This window comes from Brassica napus, chromosome C3 (assembly GCF_020379485.1).
Source record: "Brassica napus cultivar Da-Ae chromosome C3, Da-Ae, whole genome shotgun sequence".
NCBI lineage: Eukaryota > Viridiplantae > Streptophyta > Magnoliopsida > Brassicales > Brassicaceae > Brassica > Brassica napus.
In genome coordinates, this window is record NC_063446.1 from 10,993,654 (window position 1) to 11,008,959 (window position 15,306).

The 15,306-nt window shown below is 32.4% G+C and overlaps 1 protein-coding gene and 1 long non-coding RNA gene across 2 annotated transcripts; both read left to right on the top strand.

The window, feature by feature from the left end:
* The first annotated feature begins 2,774 nt into the window (after positions 1 to 2,774).
* LOC106404638 (berberine bridge enzyme-like 16) lies at positions 2,775 to 4,751 on the top strand. Its single transcript, XM_013845342.3, has one exon. It carries the CDS (start codon positions 2,968 to 2,970, stop codon positions 4,612 to 4,614), a length of 1,647 nt encoding a protein of 548 aa, XP_013700796.2. The 5' UTR covers positions 2,775 to 2,967; the 3' UTR covers positions 4,615 to 4,751.
* A 2,865-nt stretch (positions 4,752 to 7,616) lies between these two features.
* On the top strand, positions 7,617 to 9,189 carry LOC106364841. The gene is made up of 4 exons (XR_001273337.3): positions 7,617 to 7,953; positions 8,027 to 8,257; positions 8,543 to 8,754; positions 8,892 to 9,189. It is a non-coding gene; the product is annotated as an uncharacterized LOC106364841 (long non-coding RNA).
* Positions 9,190 to 15,306: the final 6,117 nt, after the last annotated feature.

Consider the following 15,306-nt stretch of genomic DNA (forward strand, 5'->3'; position numbering starts at 1 on the left):
TCGATCTAGGAAATTATTATTTCTATGAATTTAAAATTTGTTTTGATATTATGAGGAGCTGTAATATTTTTAAATATTTTTTAATGTATTAAAACGTATGTTTAAATTCGTTTCCTCAATAAATCAGAATGATTTTTAAACTTATTTTAGATGTTATAAATATATAAAATATCTTTAAAAATGTAATTTTAATTTCATGTTTAATTTTTAACCAATACCGGAATATCTGTAATACAATACAGTTTAGATATGAATTCTATAATTTAAGAGTATATCAAATAAAAAACTTATTACACTATAATTTTTTTAATTTCCCATTTTATAATTGTATTTAAAATTTTAATTAATACTTGTTTATTTTAATGTCTTTATCTCATAGCTAAAATTATACAATTTACGTCCCCAAAATATAATATTTTTTGTTACTCCTACGTACAATATATATGACTAAAACTCATACACACATGACATCTATTTCGTTAGGTTATAGTATATTGATATTTAAGTATTTAAGGAAAAAAATCAAGGATATTTCCAAAAAACCATCTCTTTTAATTATATATTGATTTCGTGGAGTAGTTTTGGGAAATTTTATTGTTTATTTTAAATAAACAATAAATAAATATAATTAAAATGTAGTGGCATTACTGTAAATACTTTCAAAAATTAAGGAGATTTCAGAAATTTTTTTTTTTTGTTTTAATAGTATGTTGGAGCTTGACATGCGCGCCCTCGCGGATACTTATTTTCACTTCAATATAAAAAAATAATATCTAATTGTTTACTGTATTTTAAAATGTTTATAAACACAAAAAGTTTAAAAATATTAATTCGTACGCCATACTAAACCTTCGACAAATGTTGACCAATTTATATGTCCAAACAATATCTCCTTTAATAAGAAATTGTTTTCCATATGCAATAATATTTAAAATATTTTGATTAGATATGCGTCATATGGTGAGATTTAGATATATTAAAAAAGTATTCGGTTATAAACATTAAATGTTGTTATACAAGTAATTTAAAAATATTTAAATCTTAGTATATATAAATTTTATTGTTGAAAATAATTAATAGTAACCGAAATGGTTAAACATATTTTTTTAGACATTTTCAAAATTTAATTATTTTTGTCGAGATTTGGATATATTTAAATAGGAATATTTGCTTATAAAAATTTCATATTGTTCTAAAAAAAATTCAAAAAAATTTAAATCTTAACATAAAGAGATTTCATTGTTTAAAATAGTTAATGATAGCCGTAATGGTTAAATATATATTTTAGAAATATTGAAATATATATATTTTAGGCCTTACAAGCTAAATTTGTGAGATGATACGATACTTGAAAAATATTACATGACATTGTTTAAATTCGTTTTTAAACTTTAATATTCCTAAAATTTAGCTAAACTGTTTTACGAAATATGTTGAACACAAAAATTTAGCTAAATTTCATTTAGGAAATGATTTAATTAAATTGGAGAAAGACATTCATAGCTTAATTTTAGTTATTTAATACTTTAGTGGCATTCTAATCGTAAATAAGTGGTAATCTTAGGGTGAATTTACTTTTCTTTTAATAAGATATATATATATATATCAAACTTTAATTATTTGAAAATTTTATTAGTCACTTTTTTTTTTTGATTAAAGATGTAAAAGCATATAAAAATAATTTTTAATATTAGTTTTTTATGAATTATTACAAATAATTTCTTTCATATATGTCTACTGTGGCTATGAACATCAGCAAATTCTCGTTTTCTCATTGTGATGACTTGTAAATGATCAAACAATAATATAGTTATATATATTGTCTATAATTTTAATGGTTTTAAAAGTTTTAGGTTGTACTTTTGCTGTCTTAAGATCTCATCATCTCTGTTTTGAATGTATTAAAGTAGATAAATCAAAGAAATTGAATGATGATGAAGAAGAAACTTGGCAAAATGTCAAATGGTAAATATTATCCAATCTTTTAACGGTTGTACATATTGAATTACAATTTGTTCTCTTATGATATTTCAAACATTCTAATTTTTACTTCCATATCATGTATCATCGTGTTTGAAAGAGACTGCAAAGAGCATAAATATTTTTCGAGACTTCTACACCGAATCAGATACATTTTTAAAACTAAACTGATTTCACATTGATTTGTGTTTTATATATAGTTCATTTACAAAATATAATTAAATGTTTAATTAAATTCTTTATAAAATTTATACATGAAGCTTTAAGTTTTGTTTTTGTTAACTTTTTCATTTTGTGAAATGTTTGATTATCTTTGGAGATGATAACATTTTAATATTTTCCAAATTCTATTTCTATTTATTTATTCAATAATGAAATACTAATCCAACAAACAAAAAAAAAATATATAAGAAGAAATAAACACATGTGAAAGTTTGAAACAATCTATTTGATGGAGAACAAGTATGCTCTAATATTATTATGTTTGAACAACTTTAATATACTTGATAATATAAATCTATGAAGCTAAAAATTTAATTTTTTAATAACTTGTGAAAGGTTGAAACAATCAATTCAATTAAAAAATGGTAAAATTATTATGTTTTAAAAAGTGATAGACATAGCTTATATATATTATAATATATACCAATTTAGAATTGAAAACAAAATGTTTATATAAAAGTAAACGAAAACAAACATGTTTATAGTTTAATTTCATAAAGTCAGAAAGAAATACCAACACATGTTTTCATCATTACCTTCATGAGGGCCATAACCAAACTAACCGATCAAAAATAAACGAGTGAGGAAAGATTCATGTGGACTATTTTTCAAAATTATGTTTTATTCATCAACCAACCGCATAATTCTACTTACGTAGTTTTCTGCAGGTGATCGCCATGCATGTCTCAAACATAACTAATCTATAGCCTATAAATACACAACAAAGCTCTTTCATTCTTCATCATACCAATCACAAGTAACAAAATGAAAATGAAGATCTTTTCACGACCAACGTTTCTTATCACACTCCATCTTATCTATCTCATCACAATCCCACGAGTCTACTCATCATTACCGTTGCCATTGTATGCGCCGGAGCTTTTCCTCGAATGTCTCGACACTCAGCCGGCCGACCCCGGCAGTCGTAACTCAAGAGCCGCCGTGATTCCCACAGACTCATCTTTCTCAACAAACCTGATGAGGGCCGTGAGAAACCTCCGGTTCGCTTCTGCCTCCACAAGGAAACCGGAAGCCATCGTCGCCGCCGTTACCGAAACCCACATCAGAGCAACAATCTCCTGTTGCAAACACCTGAATCTCGAGCTCAAAGTCCGCAGCGGCGGCCACGACTACGAAGGCTTCTCCTACACCTCTCCGGTGCCGTTCGTGATCCTAGACATGTACAACTTCGACAAAGTCGACATCAACCTTAAGGACGAGACCGCGTGGATCCAATCCGGAGCCTCTCTCGGCCAGCTTTACTACAACATCGCGAAAACAAGCAAAGTCCACGCTTTCCCCGCCGGAGTGTGTCCTAAAGTCGGCGCCGGAGGACATTTCAGCGGCGGAGGGTTCGGGAATCTCTTGAGGAAATACGGTTTATCGATTGACCACATCATCGACGCGCAAATCATGGACGCGGACGGGAAGGTCTACCGCGACAGACGTTCTATGGGAGAAGACGTGTTTTGGGCGATTCGCGGCGGAGGCGGTGGGAGCTACGGCGTGATTCTTGCGTGGAAGCTTAAGCTCGTTAGGGTTCCGGAGAACGTCACCGTTTTTAAACTGGAGAGAACGGTGGAAGAAGGTGTCATTGACTTGGTCCACAAATGGCAGCAAGTGGCTCCGGTTATCGACAAAGATTTGTTTATCCGGTTAGAGATTAAACCGGTTTACCGGAGGACTACATCAAAATGCAAGACCAAGACGATTAACGTTTCCTTCATTGGAATGTTTCTCGGTTCGCCGGAGAGACTTTTAAACATAATGAACAAACGTTTCCCGGAGCTATACTTGAGGGAACCTGACTGCATGGTTAAAAAATGGATCGACTCGGTGGTTTTCTGGGCTGAGTACCCAGAAAACGCACCATTAGAGATTCTTCTCGAAAGAATATCAGTGAACGAATCCTACTGGAAACGAACTTCAGACTTCGTTCAAACTCCTATCTCAAAACGAGGTATTGCCAAGATTTTCCAGACGATGATTTATCACTCGCCGCTTCCACGGCGAGTATGGATGCAGTGGAACCCTTGGGGAGGCAGGATGGCTAAGATAGCATCTGATGAGACGCCGTTTCCGCATAGAGCTGGTAACGTTTTCATGATTGAGCATTTCATGAATTGGTATGCACCTGGTAATGAGCTAGAGGAGGCGTTCTTGGCCATCTCAAGAAGCTTTAAAATGGCGATGACTCCGTTTGTTTCGAAGAATCCGAGAGAGGCTTTCTTGAACTACAGAGACGTCGATATCGGAATTACGACGCCTGGGTATAACGCTACGTTCGAAAAAGCTAAGGTTTATGGGGAGAAGTATTTTCAAGGGAATTACTTGAGATTGTTTCAGGTTAAAGCCAGGTTCGACCCGACTAACTTTTTCCGGTCTCAGCAGGGGATTCCGGTTCTTAAATAGTGGACTGTGGGGACTGAACTAGAGATTCATCGGATGTGTTCTTTTCTTGTTCTTCTTGTGGTTATTCCAATATCTAAGAGAAGTCACTGATGTAATCTCAATCTATTAATAATAAATGGAATAACCTCTACTGATGAGTTCAACGTTATAAATAAACATTAGAACCAGTTAAACTTATATTGTGGTACAGTTATTCACATATATTTATTTAGTTTTATCTACCGAAAAATATAACGATTAATATTTCGAGCAATTTTTTCTCCTTAAAAAGCAAACGTAATTAGAATTAATTTACATGCAATGTTAATATTTGTGTGTTATAAATGGTTGTTCTAAACTATAATAGAAACGAAAACAGATTTTGTTGCTAGCTTCCGGCTTTTTTGGATGCTTCTGAGGAAGCCTCTTCAATGCTTGGTTTCATTGACAGATGTGCTAATGCTACATTGTTGAAGTGTGATACTTTATGAAGTTTGTTTCTTTTAAGTTATAGATCTAGATTGTAGTTTTAATGTGTCCGGAATGTCCGTATTGTGGCTCTGATTTCTGTATGGCGTAGTTTTTCTAAGTTTTTTGTTTGTTTGTTTGGTTTGATGATCAATTCATACTGTGTAGGGGTAGGGGCATGATACCCATGTATAATTAAAAAAATAATATTAATTTTAGATGACAAAAAAAAGAAGAGAAATTAGGTTTCATATAACAAAAGTGATACCTTAACATAACTATGTATTCACTATTTCTAACACTTTTCTACTTTTTATAATACGGTTGTACCTTATATTTATATACATTAGAGGTGTGCACAGAGCGGATATCTGGTTTTATAAGATATTTGTGATCCGTTTTTTTTCGGACGGATAACTAATTATTCGATTCGAGCTTCTACTTTCTAGATATAACACCAAATATCCAGAAAACTCAACCGGATATCCGATCCGTATAATATATATATATATATATGTGTGTATTTTTTAAAATATAACAAATAAAGATTCAATATAAAATAATAATTTTCATTACAATTTTTTTAAAATTACACTTTTTAAAAGTTTTAACAAATAAATAATTATTTTAATGAATATAAAAATTATGAAGCAAACCTCCGACAGTTTTATTATGTACTCAGGATCTCCCAGTATGCAGATAAACCTGCAAAAGCAATTTAGAGTTTTAAATCTCACAGATATAAATATCTGTTTCATTGAAAGGTAAGGAATTACCTTTGTTAGAAGAATTCCTGTGTCTATAACCAGTTTGATGAGCCCCATTGCTGAGTTGTGTAAAATCTCATTTAAATTCGCTTTCGGTAGTGAAGAATCAATACATTACTGTCTGCAGCAACGGTGCATTTTCTTTCCAAAAAAACGACACAAGGGTGACGACATGGAGTTAGACAATCGTGTCTAGCCAGCCCCATTCTGAAGTTACAAATGAGGGGAAAAATCAATCAAATCTGTGAGATTCTTTAATTATGTAGGTGAAAGGTTTACGTAGTGATCAATCTTGACAACACTCATTAGAGGAAGGCAGAGGAAAGTAGAAGGGACTTTTGTTGGATGATTTTGTGGTTGTTCTCTAAAACCAATAAAAACCAAACAAATAAATACACTTTGGAATTACATCAAACTGTTAGATTGGGTTTGGCAGGCATAGAAACAGAGAGAAAAAGCGAACCCGTAAAGATCTAACAGCAGCCAAAGAGGCACCCTTGTCGATCAATAGCTCATAAAAACAAATGCCAAATGAATTCATATCTGAGTTTTAAACTAAACTTTTCAGAAAGAGAAACCTGGTTGTTCGATTATTTGGTTAAGCAAATTGTATATTTATATATTACCTGGCAACATTGCGTGTTTCCGCCACATGAAGCATAATGGAGAGCTGTACTCCCCGCACCTTCAATACAAAACCAAAGAGACAAAGGGAAACAATAAGCTAGAGTTAAATTTCTCCCTTAAAATCTTAGCATCAATCACTGTAATATGATAATAACCTATAAGATCTATTGTGGTTCTATTTTCCAAAATGGCCTGAGCAACAAAAGCTCCCAAATTCAAGAGTAACTGCACTGTCTCTGTGTCCCTTCAATGCCGCCACATGAAGAGGTTTTATTCCTCCATCTGATGCTGTGTTTATCACTTCGTGAAGAACACTGCACACATTAGAAAGACATCTTCAGCTAATCATGTCAACTGAAGCCAGAAGCCGTAACTCTTTCAGAACACTATTGAACCTTCGATTAAATCCAGCAATTGAGGACTTGTTACTCTTCAACAGGCTCCAGCAATTGGGGACATTGCACGTCATCTGATTGAGCACCATTACATTTCTTGAGACGTCAATTACAGTTGCAGGAATATGATTTCAGAATGTAAACAAATTGGGAAACACTGAATAAGATGGAAAGAGTTTCCAATCAAATGAATGTCTTCCAAAAATAAACTTTACCTTTGTGTTACCTCTGTCTGATGAGAAAGGCCAACAAATTCAACTGACATGGAAAGGTTGTATGTACGTTGTTTAGCTGAAGCTGTATATTACTTTAGTTTTATGTATTTAGATCTGCTTCAGTACAAATTATAGAGACGTACGAATGCTTGTATTCATCATAAAAAACTAACTGCTGAAAAAGGGCCACAATGGATCAGTAGGGAGACGCAGAATAAAGGTGCAGTGTGGGGGGGGGGGGGGGTTTGATACAAACTTTATTAAATTGTCGATTTTAACGTATTAGTGACCTTAGGCATCCGCATTGAGGGTTTATGTGGGGGGGGGGAGTTCACACAGAAATTAAGAAAAGAAATAATAAAATAATTCAATCCCATGAATCCCTCTCTCCTAAAGTTCATCACTGTAGCGCGGGTTCCACGTGTCGTGGCGGTCCGCGATTGGTCTAGTTTCTTTTTTAAGAAAAAGAAAAAAAATTTAATAATAGAAAATTGAAAAGATGAACCCTAAGAAGGGGTTCATTGATGTGGGTATACCATGATTATCGGGGGTGCTTAACCTGTTTCTTAGGTTAAATTTGAAGAAAAAAAAAAAATTTACCTAATAATGCAAGAAACATAGCTTAATTAAGCGCTGCAACAGACGTCCCTTACAGGACACGCGTCATAACGCGACGTCTCTCTTTCTCTCTCGAAATCAGTCGGTTTGATTCCGAAACTTCTCCGTGAAAACTTGCACCACTGGAATCGCCGCCGTCTCAGTCGCTTCACCACGTCCTCATCAATCGTCGCCATCAATCGTTCGTCTTACTCTTATTGAAAGCGTTGCTAGATGGCGTTTTTGCTAAACAACACCTCAATTGCATCTCACCTCCGATCTTCTTCCCAGGTTTTGTGATTTTGCTTCACTTTGATGTCTCACTGAATCTCTTCTTTGTTGTGATTCATCTGTGTTCTTGTAGGGATCTTTTAAGGAGGAGACAAGATGAGATTGGTCAAGTGTTGGTTCTGCTCTTCTACGATATATCGAAGCGAGGATTGTGGTGGCGCGGTGGTTGATTGGTTGCTGGAGACGGTGGCTATCCCCCGGTGATCGATGGGTGTGGTTATCGAGAGCTTTGTCTGGGAGCCAACCTCAAGCGTCTTTGTCTTCTTCCTCCTCTCCACATTTCGCTTCCGAGTCATCTTTAAACGTACGGCACCAGGTCCTCTTCCATTCGATTTCAATCATGTGATCCTCAGTTTAATGTGTTAGATACTGAGGAATGATATGTGGTTTCTGATTTCATTTTTGGCATTTTGATCTGTTTTTTTTTTTTTTTTGTGGTTAAATATGTTAGCTTTGGATGCGTTGATGTCAAATTAAGCTTACTAATTGCTACTGACTCTGACTTTTGATGATGGTTGGTTATTGATTGTTTCTTCAACAGTCTCTTGGTTGGGCTCTTCTTTACTGTTGATGCCTTTGTGTGCTGCAGATACACAAGGTAGCTTCATGGTGGAGCGTGCTTTACAGACCGCAGAAGCTTGTGTGGAATCAAACTAACCTTTCCTTGAGGATCCTGCAACATCTCTGTCTCCGTTCTCTACGGCTTTCTACTTGGTGATTGTTAGTCCCATCTTATATGATTTCTACAACTATGGACCTGAGGACCGCCAACTCTCTCTTCTATTGACCGAGTTCTTGCAGGTTTGTCTAAACACTTCTCTTCATTTTCACATTCTTTGCTTGCTTTTGCCATGGAAGTCTTGTTCTTAGAGCTGAACTTGCTCTTGAGTAATCTTTCAATGAGTCTCATTCTTTTGGATTATGATGTTTGATCGCAGAGTGTTGCTTTTCTCGGGGCACTGCTATTCTTTATCGGAATGAAGAACTCTACGATGACCTCCTCCAAGCAGAACCAAAGAAGCCAAGCATAGCTGAGGAGCCTACAACACATATAACTCTTCTTGTCTTACCATTCTTCTCATGTTCAGAAAATAATCAAAAACTTTTTATACATTTTGATCACAAATTCATACATTTTGATCACAAATTATACAATAATAATCAAAAACAATGTTTAATTAAGAAACCCAAAATAAAAGACTACCATTGGAGACCCAAAATCATGGTGTTTCTTAAGTGAGTTTCTTAGTTGCTTTTAATTACTAAAATAATGATTAAGAGATCCAAATGGGTATTTGGGTTAATCATGTTCTTAGAGCATGATTAACCCGGGTTTATTAGGTTGGGGTTTTTAGCGGAAGTTAAGAAACTGTTTATTAGTTTTTAACTAAAAAAGCTAAAAACCGGTTTTTAAATAAGGACTTTAAGAACCGGTTCTTAACTTTTTTTAGTTAAAAGTTACGAAACCATTTCTTAACATCCGCTAAGAATCTCACTCTAAGAACCCCGGGTTAATCATGGTCTTACGTATCTCTTGCTAACACAGTATGCAATTCATATTCAGTTCAAGATATAGTAGAGAAAGAAATCTATTAGGTCGTACGTTCAGATATTAAATGTAATTGACAAGTGAGAAACTTGATTCTTATAATAAAAATGTACTTTCTATTAGTCACATAAAATTATATTGGAACGAAATCAAACCTAACTGTATACTAGTCTTCATCTTAAAAACAAAGTGGATAATTGGTCTTCAACAACATAAGCAACAAATATATTATCACAAAGTTATTATAACAAAAGTTAATGAGGAAACACAATAACATCTCATAAATACATTAAACGATAGCCAAGTTTATTATTCAAACAACATCACAAAATAAAAACTGAAGACGAATCATATTCCAAGAGCACAACATTCTACCAAGCATCTTCTTCAGTAATCAAATCCGATATACTCATTATCTAGATCGTTGGAGCCTTCTATATTTCGTTCTAGATATTCCAGCTTAGATTTGTCTGGAAGCGCATAGAATATGCCTCGTGAAACATCGTTTTTTGCGAGGAAATCTATAGAATTCCAGTAAAGGCTCGTCTCGTGAATCAACCCCTTAACCTCCCCTACTCGTTTAACCAAAATGGCCATTCGATCTTCAATTGATTGTTGGAATCTGTGATTGCTTGCATGAGGAATTGACTTAGACTTAGAAGCCATGTGTGATACAGACCTGCAGGTAGTTTTATCATAATAAGAAAGACATTTAAGATTACAACATGGAAGAGATGTTTATGGTTTGTAAGACATTGAGACGTAACCTAATCAACTAATGGTCCACTGAATCCACATAAACAAACAAAGAAACCAAAACAACAATATTGAATCAAACATCGAACTAATGGAAAGAACAGAATCATACACGAACAGAGAAGCAGCCAAGCACAGCTAGAACTAGAAGTGAATGATGATGATAAGCGAGGTCGAGATAACACTTACTTGTATGGTTTCGAAAATGGAGGATTCGAAAAACCGTCCATGCATGCGTTCATGGGGAAGGGAACGCCTATTGTTTTGGCCAATAAAATATCACTGTTATTATTTCCTTTAACTATTTTTGGTCAAAACTTATTAAATGATTTGCTAATTTCAAAAAAAAAAAATATATTCATTTGCTTCGATTTAATTAATAAAATAATTTACAAACTGTTAGAGCATGATTAATGATTTAGAAATCACACCAAAATATAAAAACACTCAGACTATCTCCAATGTATTTCTCTATTTCAATTTCTGAAATAGAGATGAGTTTATCTCTAATGTATTCTTTTATTTTTGCTTCTATAAAATAACATTCTCAAAAAATTATATTTTAATTTTACAAAAATACTTTTTATTTATGATACTAGCCCTATTTACTTTTAATTTTTATAAGATTTCAAAAAATTATGAATTTGTTTAAACTAAAGTTTTATTGAAAGACTAGTATGTAAATAAAAATGTAATTATATTTTCACAAAAACTGTATTTCCCTATAAAATAATTGATTTGGTTATAACTATAAAACTTTGAAAGTTAAAAAACTATTTTGAAAATAAAAAAGTATGACTCTATAATAGAAGAATGTTATTTATTCCTCTATAAATAGAGGAAAAAATAGCAATCTCTATTTTAGAGGTGGAAATAGAGTGCGATGTAACACTTTTCCTCTATTATAGCATATAGAGATAGAAATAGCAATGAGTTAGAGATACTCAAATACACTAATTAATACTCTCTGTATACAGAACAAATAATGTTTAAAGTTGTTCACACATAATAAAAAATTAAAAATTAACTTTTGCTTATTACTTTTTAGTTTTATTTTTAATTAGTTAAACTTTTATTTGATTTCCAATAAAATTCAACCACTTACTTTTTTACATTTTAATTTATGTTTAATTTTTAAAACAAAATACATTAATTAAAAGTAGAATATCAATTTTTCCATTATCTTTCTTATAAGATTGAAAGTCACAAACATCAATCCATTTTTAAAAAAAAATATAATTAAAAATACAATGACATAATATAATACAAAATCTATATTATAATAGATGAGTTTTTGCTCACTCTTCAGCGCGCCGCGTCAGCGTTTTGTGGGCTCCACTATTAAAAAGTGTGAAAAAATGTCAAGTTCATGGCTCGAACCCGGGTTATTGAGATATAAACACCAACATTTATACCACTAAGCTAAATGATACTTTGTACATTGATGGTCGAACCTAATATATATTTATGAAGGTCGGAAGCTCTTGCCTCTTCGGCTTCCTCTAAGGGTCGGGCCTACAAGTCCATTATGGGTTTCATTTTTAAATGAGATTCATCACGTTATATAAAAAAGCTCAAGTTTACAACAATTATAGTTTTCTCATATTGTAAATTGTTGTCGTTTAACATGAGTTTGAGTTCTTTTCATCACTGTCTCAAGCAAGTCTGAGTTACAGAGTTGTGCCATGTGTCTGTTCGTAATCTATTTTTTCACCGGTGAACTCTTCATGTCCACATCTTAAATTGCTTGATCATAAATGTTCCTGATTTGTAGCCCCTATATAAACCCTATATATATGATTCTCATCTTTGATGAACTCAATCTGCATCTCCACAAAACTCATTGATTCCTCTTAGATTTAACCAACTTATAGAAAATGTTTCTCTCTGCCTCTCCAATTCGTCAAACCGGTCCGACGTCCGTCACTCAACCTTCGAATCTCTCCGTCTTGGTCGTAGTAGTCAGAGCATAGCCTCTGGCTTCCTCGCTTCTGGGATTCCCTGAACTTCAAGAAAGACATGGAGTTTGTGGGAATCACGATTCTCTTCTTTAATGAAAAGATAAGTTAATCTTCGATCTATAACACTTATTTAACATAATTGTTTTAATTTATTTTATGATTCTTTGTTGAATAATATTATTTGCAAATTCCGTGACTCATGGGTTTACTCCCGTCGGACGTGCTAATCATTACATGCCATCTTTGAAAGTTGGTTCCATTGTGAAAGTCGATCGTTTTGAGGTTTCTAGGTGCTCAAGCATGTACAAGATAACTGATCATTCATTCCTCGTTCGTTTCATCTCACTAGCCATTATTGATGAAGTCATCACAGGTGCTCCTGAGATCAATCTTCAGTGAAGATTAGACTGTTCGACAATCTCCAAGTGATTGCGAACACAAACCTAGAACTCCCAGATATATTATCATATTGCATCTGAGTTTATATTATGTTTTGATATCATAACTGATATTTAAACTCATAGATGTGGTTGGGCAAATCCGTTTTGTCCAGGGCTCTGGCCTCACCAAAGAAACAACTCGAGTCGTTATCCGTCTCCTCATTGATCCGTAAGAAACAATCAACACATAATTCCCTTTATATTACTGTCTATAATGTGCTAACATCAATAATCAAAAATATTTCATACCCAAGATTTGTGGTCGTCTATTTATCTCCCTTACTTATCAATCTAATTTTACACAAATCTTTATTTTACTGTTTAAAAGAAACCGCAATAACCCAAACAATCAAAACACCAAAAACTAGAATCCCAAAAAAGACGAATCATTAATGATCACCTCTCTTTTTGTCTAATCTTACAAATAAACTTCAAAACAAATATATCAAACCAATCAACTCAACTAAAACTCAGCGACACATACATTGAGCCAGCTAAACAAATATAAACTACACAGCCAAATATTTAACAATTTACAAACTTACTTTCACATATGCTTATGAAAAAGACGAAGACGACAACCAAGATCAGTGAAATTATCTAAACAAAAAAGCAGAGTAAGTTACAAACTCTAATAAATACAACTAACAATGATTTTTGTTTACATATTACCCATCAAATAAAAGAGAAACAAACACAGCCACACCAGGAGATACAAGAGACAATTCCAAAAGACACAAAGGCGGCAACAACATGTCCACCTGCTCACTCCTCTTGTCTTATAAAAATAGCTTACATGTTCAATGTCAACATGCCAACGCTATTGTCTTCTTATGAGAAATACATATATTCGTTTAAAACCCATTATGACTCAAATACTAATTATCACTCATTTTATAGTTATTTCTACAAGTCTTCATATATTTGTTTTAAAAGTCCGGTAAAAATAACAAGTTTAAAAGTAAAAAAACATATAACCAACATAAGAAGAATTAAAAAAATTATTACTTAATACACACAACTAAACTGGAGAAAAAATATTCAGAAACAAAAGGTACTCTCAACAAACTTAATATAATTTATGTAATCTCAACAGTACAAGTAACAAATTAAAAAGACAAACAAACGATAAGTCTCAATGACACAGCAAGCAACAACACGAACTATATCAATCACATTACTAACACATTTTAGTCCTTCAAGAGTGGAGAACAGTGCATACACAGTACATCATCACAACTCTAACCCTATAACAATAAAAAAACTTAAAAAACAATGATCAACCCAAAACGAAAAATTCACAGCTACAATAACCCTAACAAATATTGAGATGAAACAAGAAATATGTCTACAACCTCGCGCTTGCGCGGGGGCAATGCCCCTAGTAATTACAGTAACATTGTATTTTTGATGTACTTCGTGTGTTATATCACTTTAGATGATTTTTAGAATAATTCATAGTTAAAAAAGATTCATAATTAGAAAATAATTCCTAGTTAAAAATAATCATAATTTGAACCAATATACAAGATACTACTTCAACAATACGAACAATATAATGCAACTTAATTATTTGTATTATTTTATACGTCATTGCTAAAAAGTCAAAAATCTCTTTCAAAAGATAAAAATTTAGTATATTGGTTATAACTAATTTGAAAATATTTTAAATTATCATTTTCTAAAAAAAAGTATTGTTTTTAATTCCACAAGTATTTTCAATATCCAAGTTAAATACTCAAATATTATATGCACATATTTATTTCCCAACTAATCATTGACTGCAGAAAAATATGATTAAAATATTCAACCGTTAGAAAGTTATTTTTATGTTCATCAGTTAACAGTTGACTATTTTATTCTCAATTTTGTGTAGTCAACTAGTAGTTGGAGAATAAATATCCGCGAGCAAAATACTTGAGTATTAAAATTACCCATTTCAAATACTTTCGGGAATTAAATGCCCATTAATGTGTGCCCTTATGACTTTTGTTTTTTTTTTTCTGTTTTGGTTCTTTTATTAAATCTTGGGAAAATTGTCAGAACGGAACAAAACAACAACAGAACGGAACAAAACAACAACATAGTTGTCCCTATGGTATAAAACCATATTTGTCCATTTATTTTATCTTTTACCCTTTTCATTTCTGAAATTTAATGAAATAAATAGTTTTATGAATCCAAAAAATATTAAAAATATAAAAAATTAATAAAACACCTATATACATAAACACATTTTTTTTTTGGTTAAAAAATTTGATAAATAAAATTTTAAAATTACGTTCCACTAAAAGTAGAATTCGTCTTCTACGGAAAATGAGTTGGTAGAAAACAAATTCCAGAATAAACAAGTCCATCTATTTTGTTTAAAGAAATCATCTAAAAATGACTAAAATTCTAAATATGGGGAATGCAAACTCTACTAATTATAAAGATCGTTACTTTCTTTGAATGCAGTTTCTATTTTTATGAAGTATTCTAAAATTCCGGGTATGCGAAATCTAAACTTAGCACGAACGTCTACAAAAAGTAGAAATTGTATTCATAATTTTTTTCATGGTTCTACACAGTGTAGAAGGTGCATTCTACGGATAAAAAAAACAGTTTTTTCGAAAATTAAAGAAGTTTCAGTTAAAAAAATATTCTA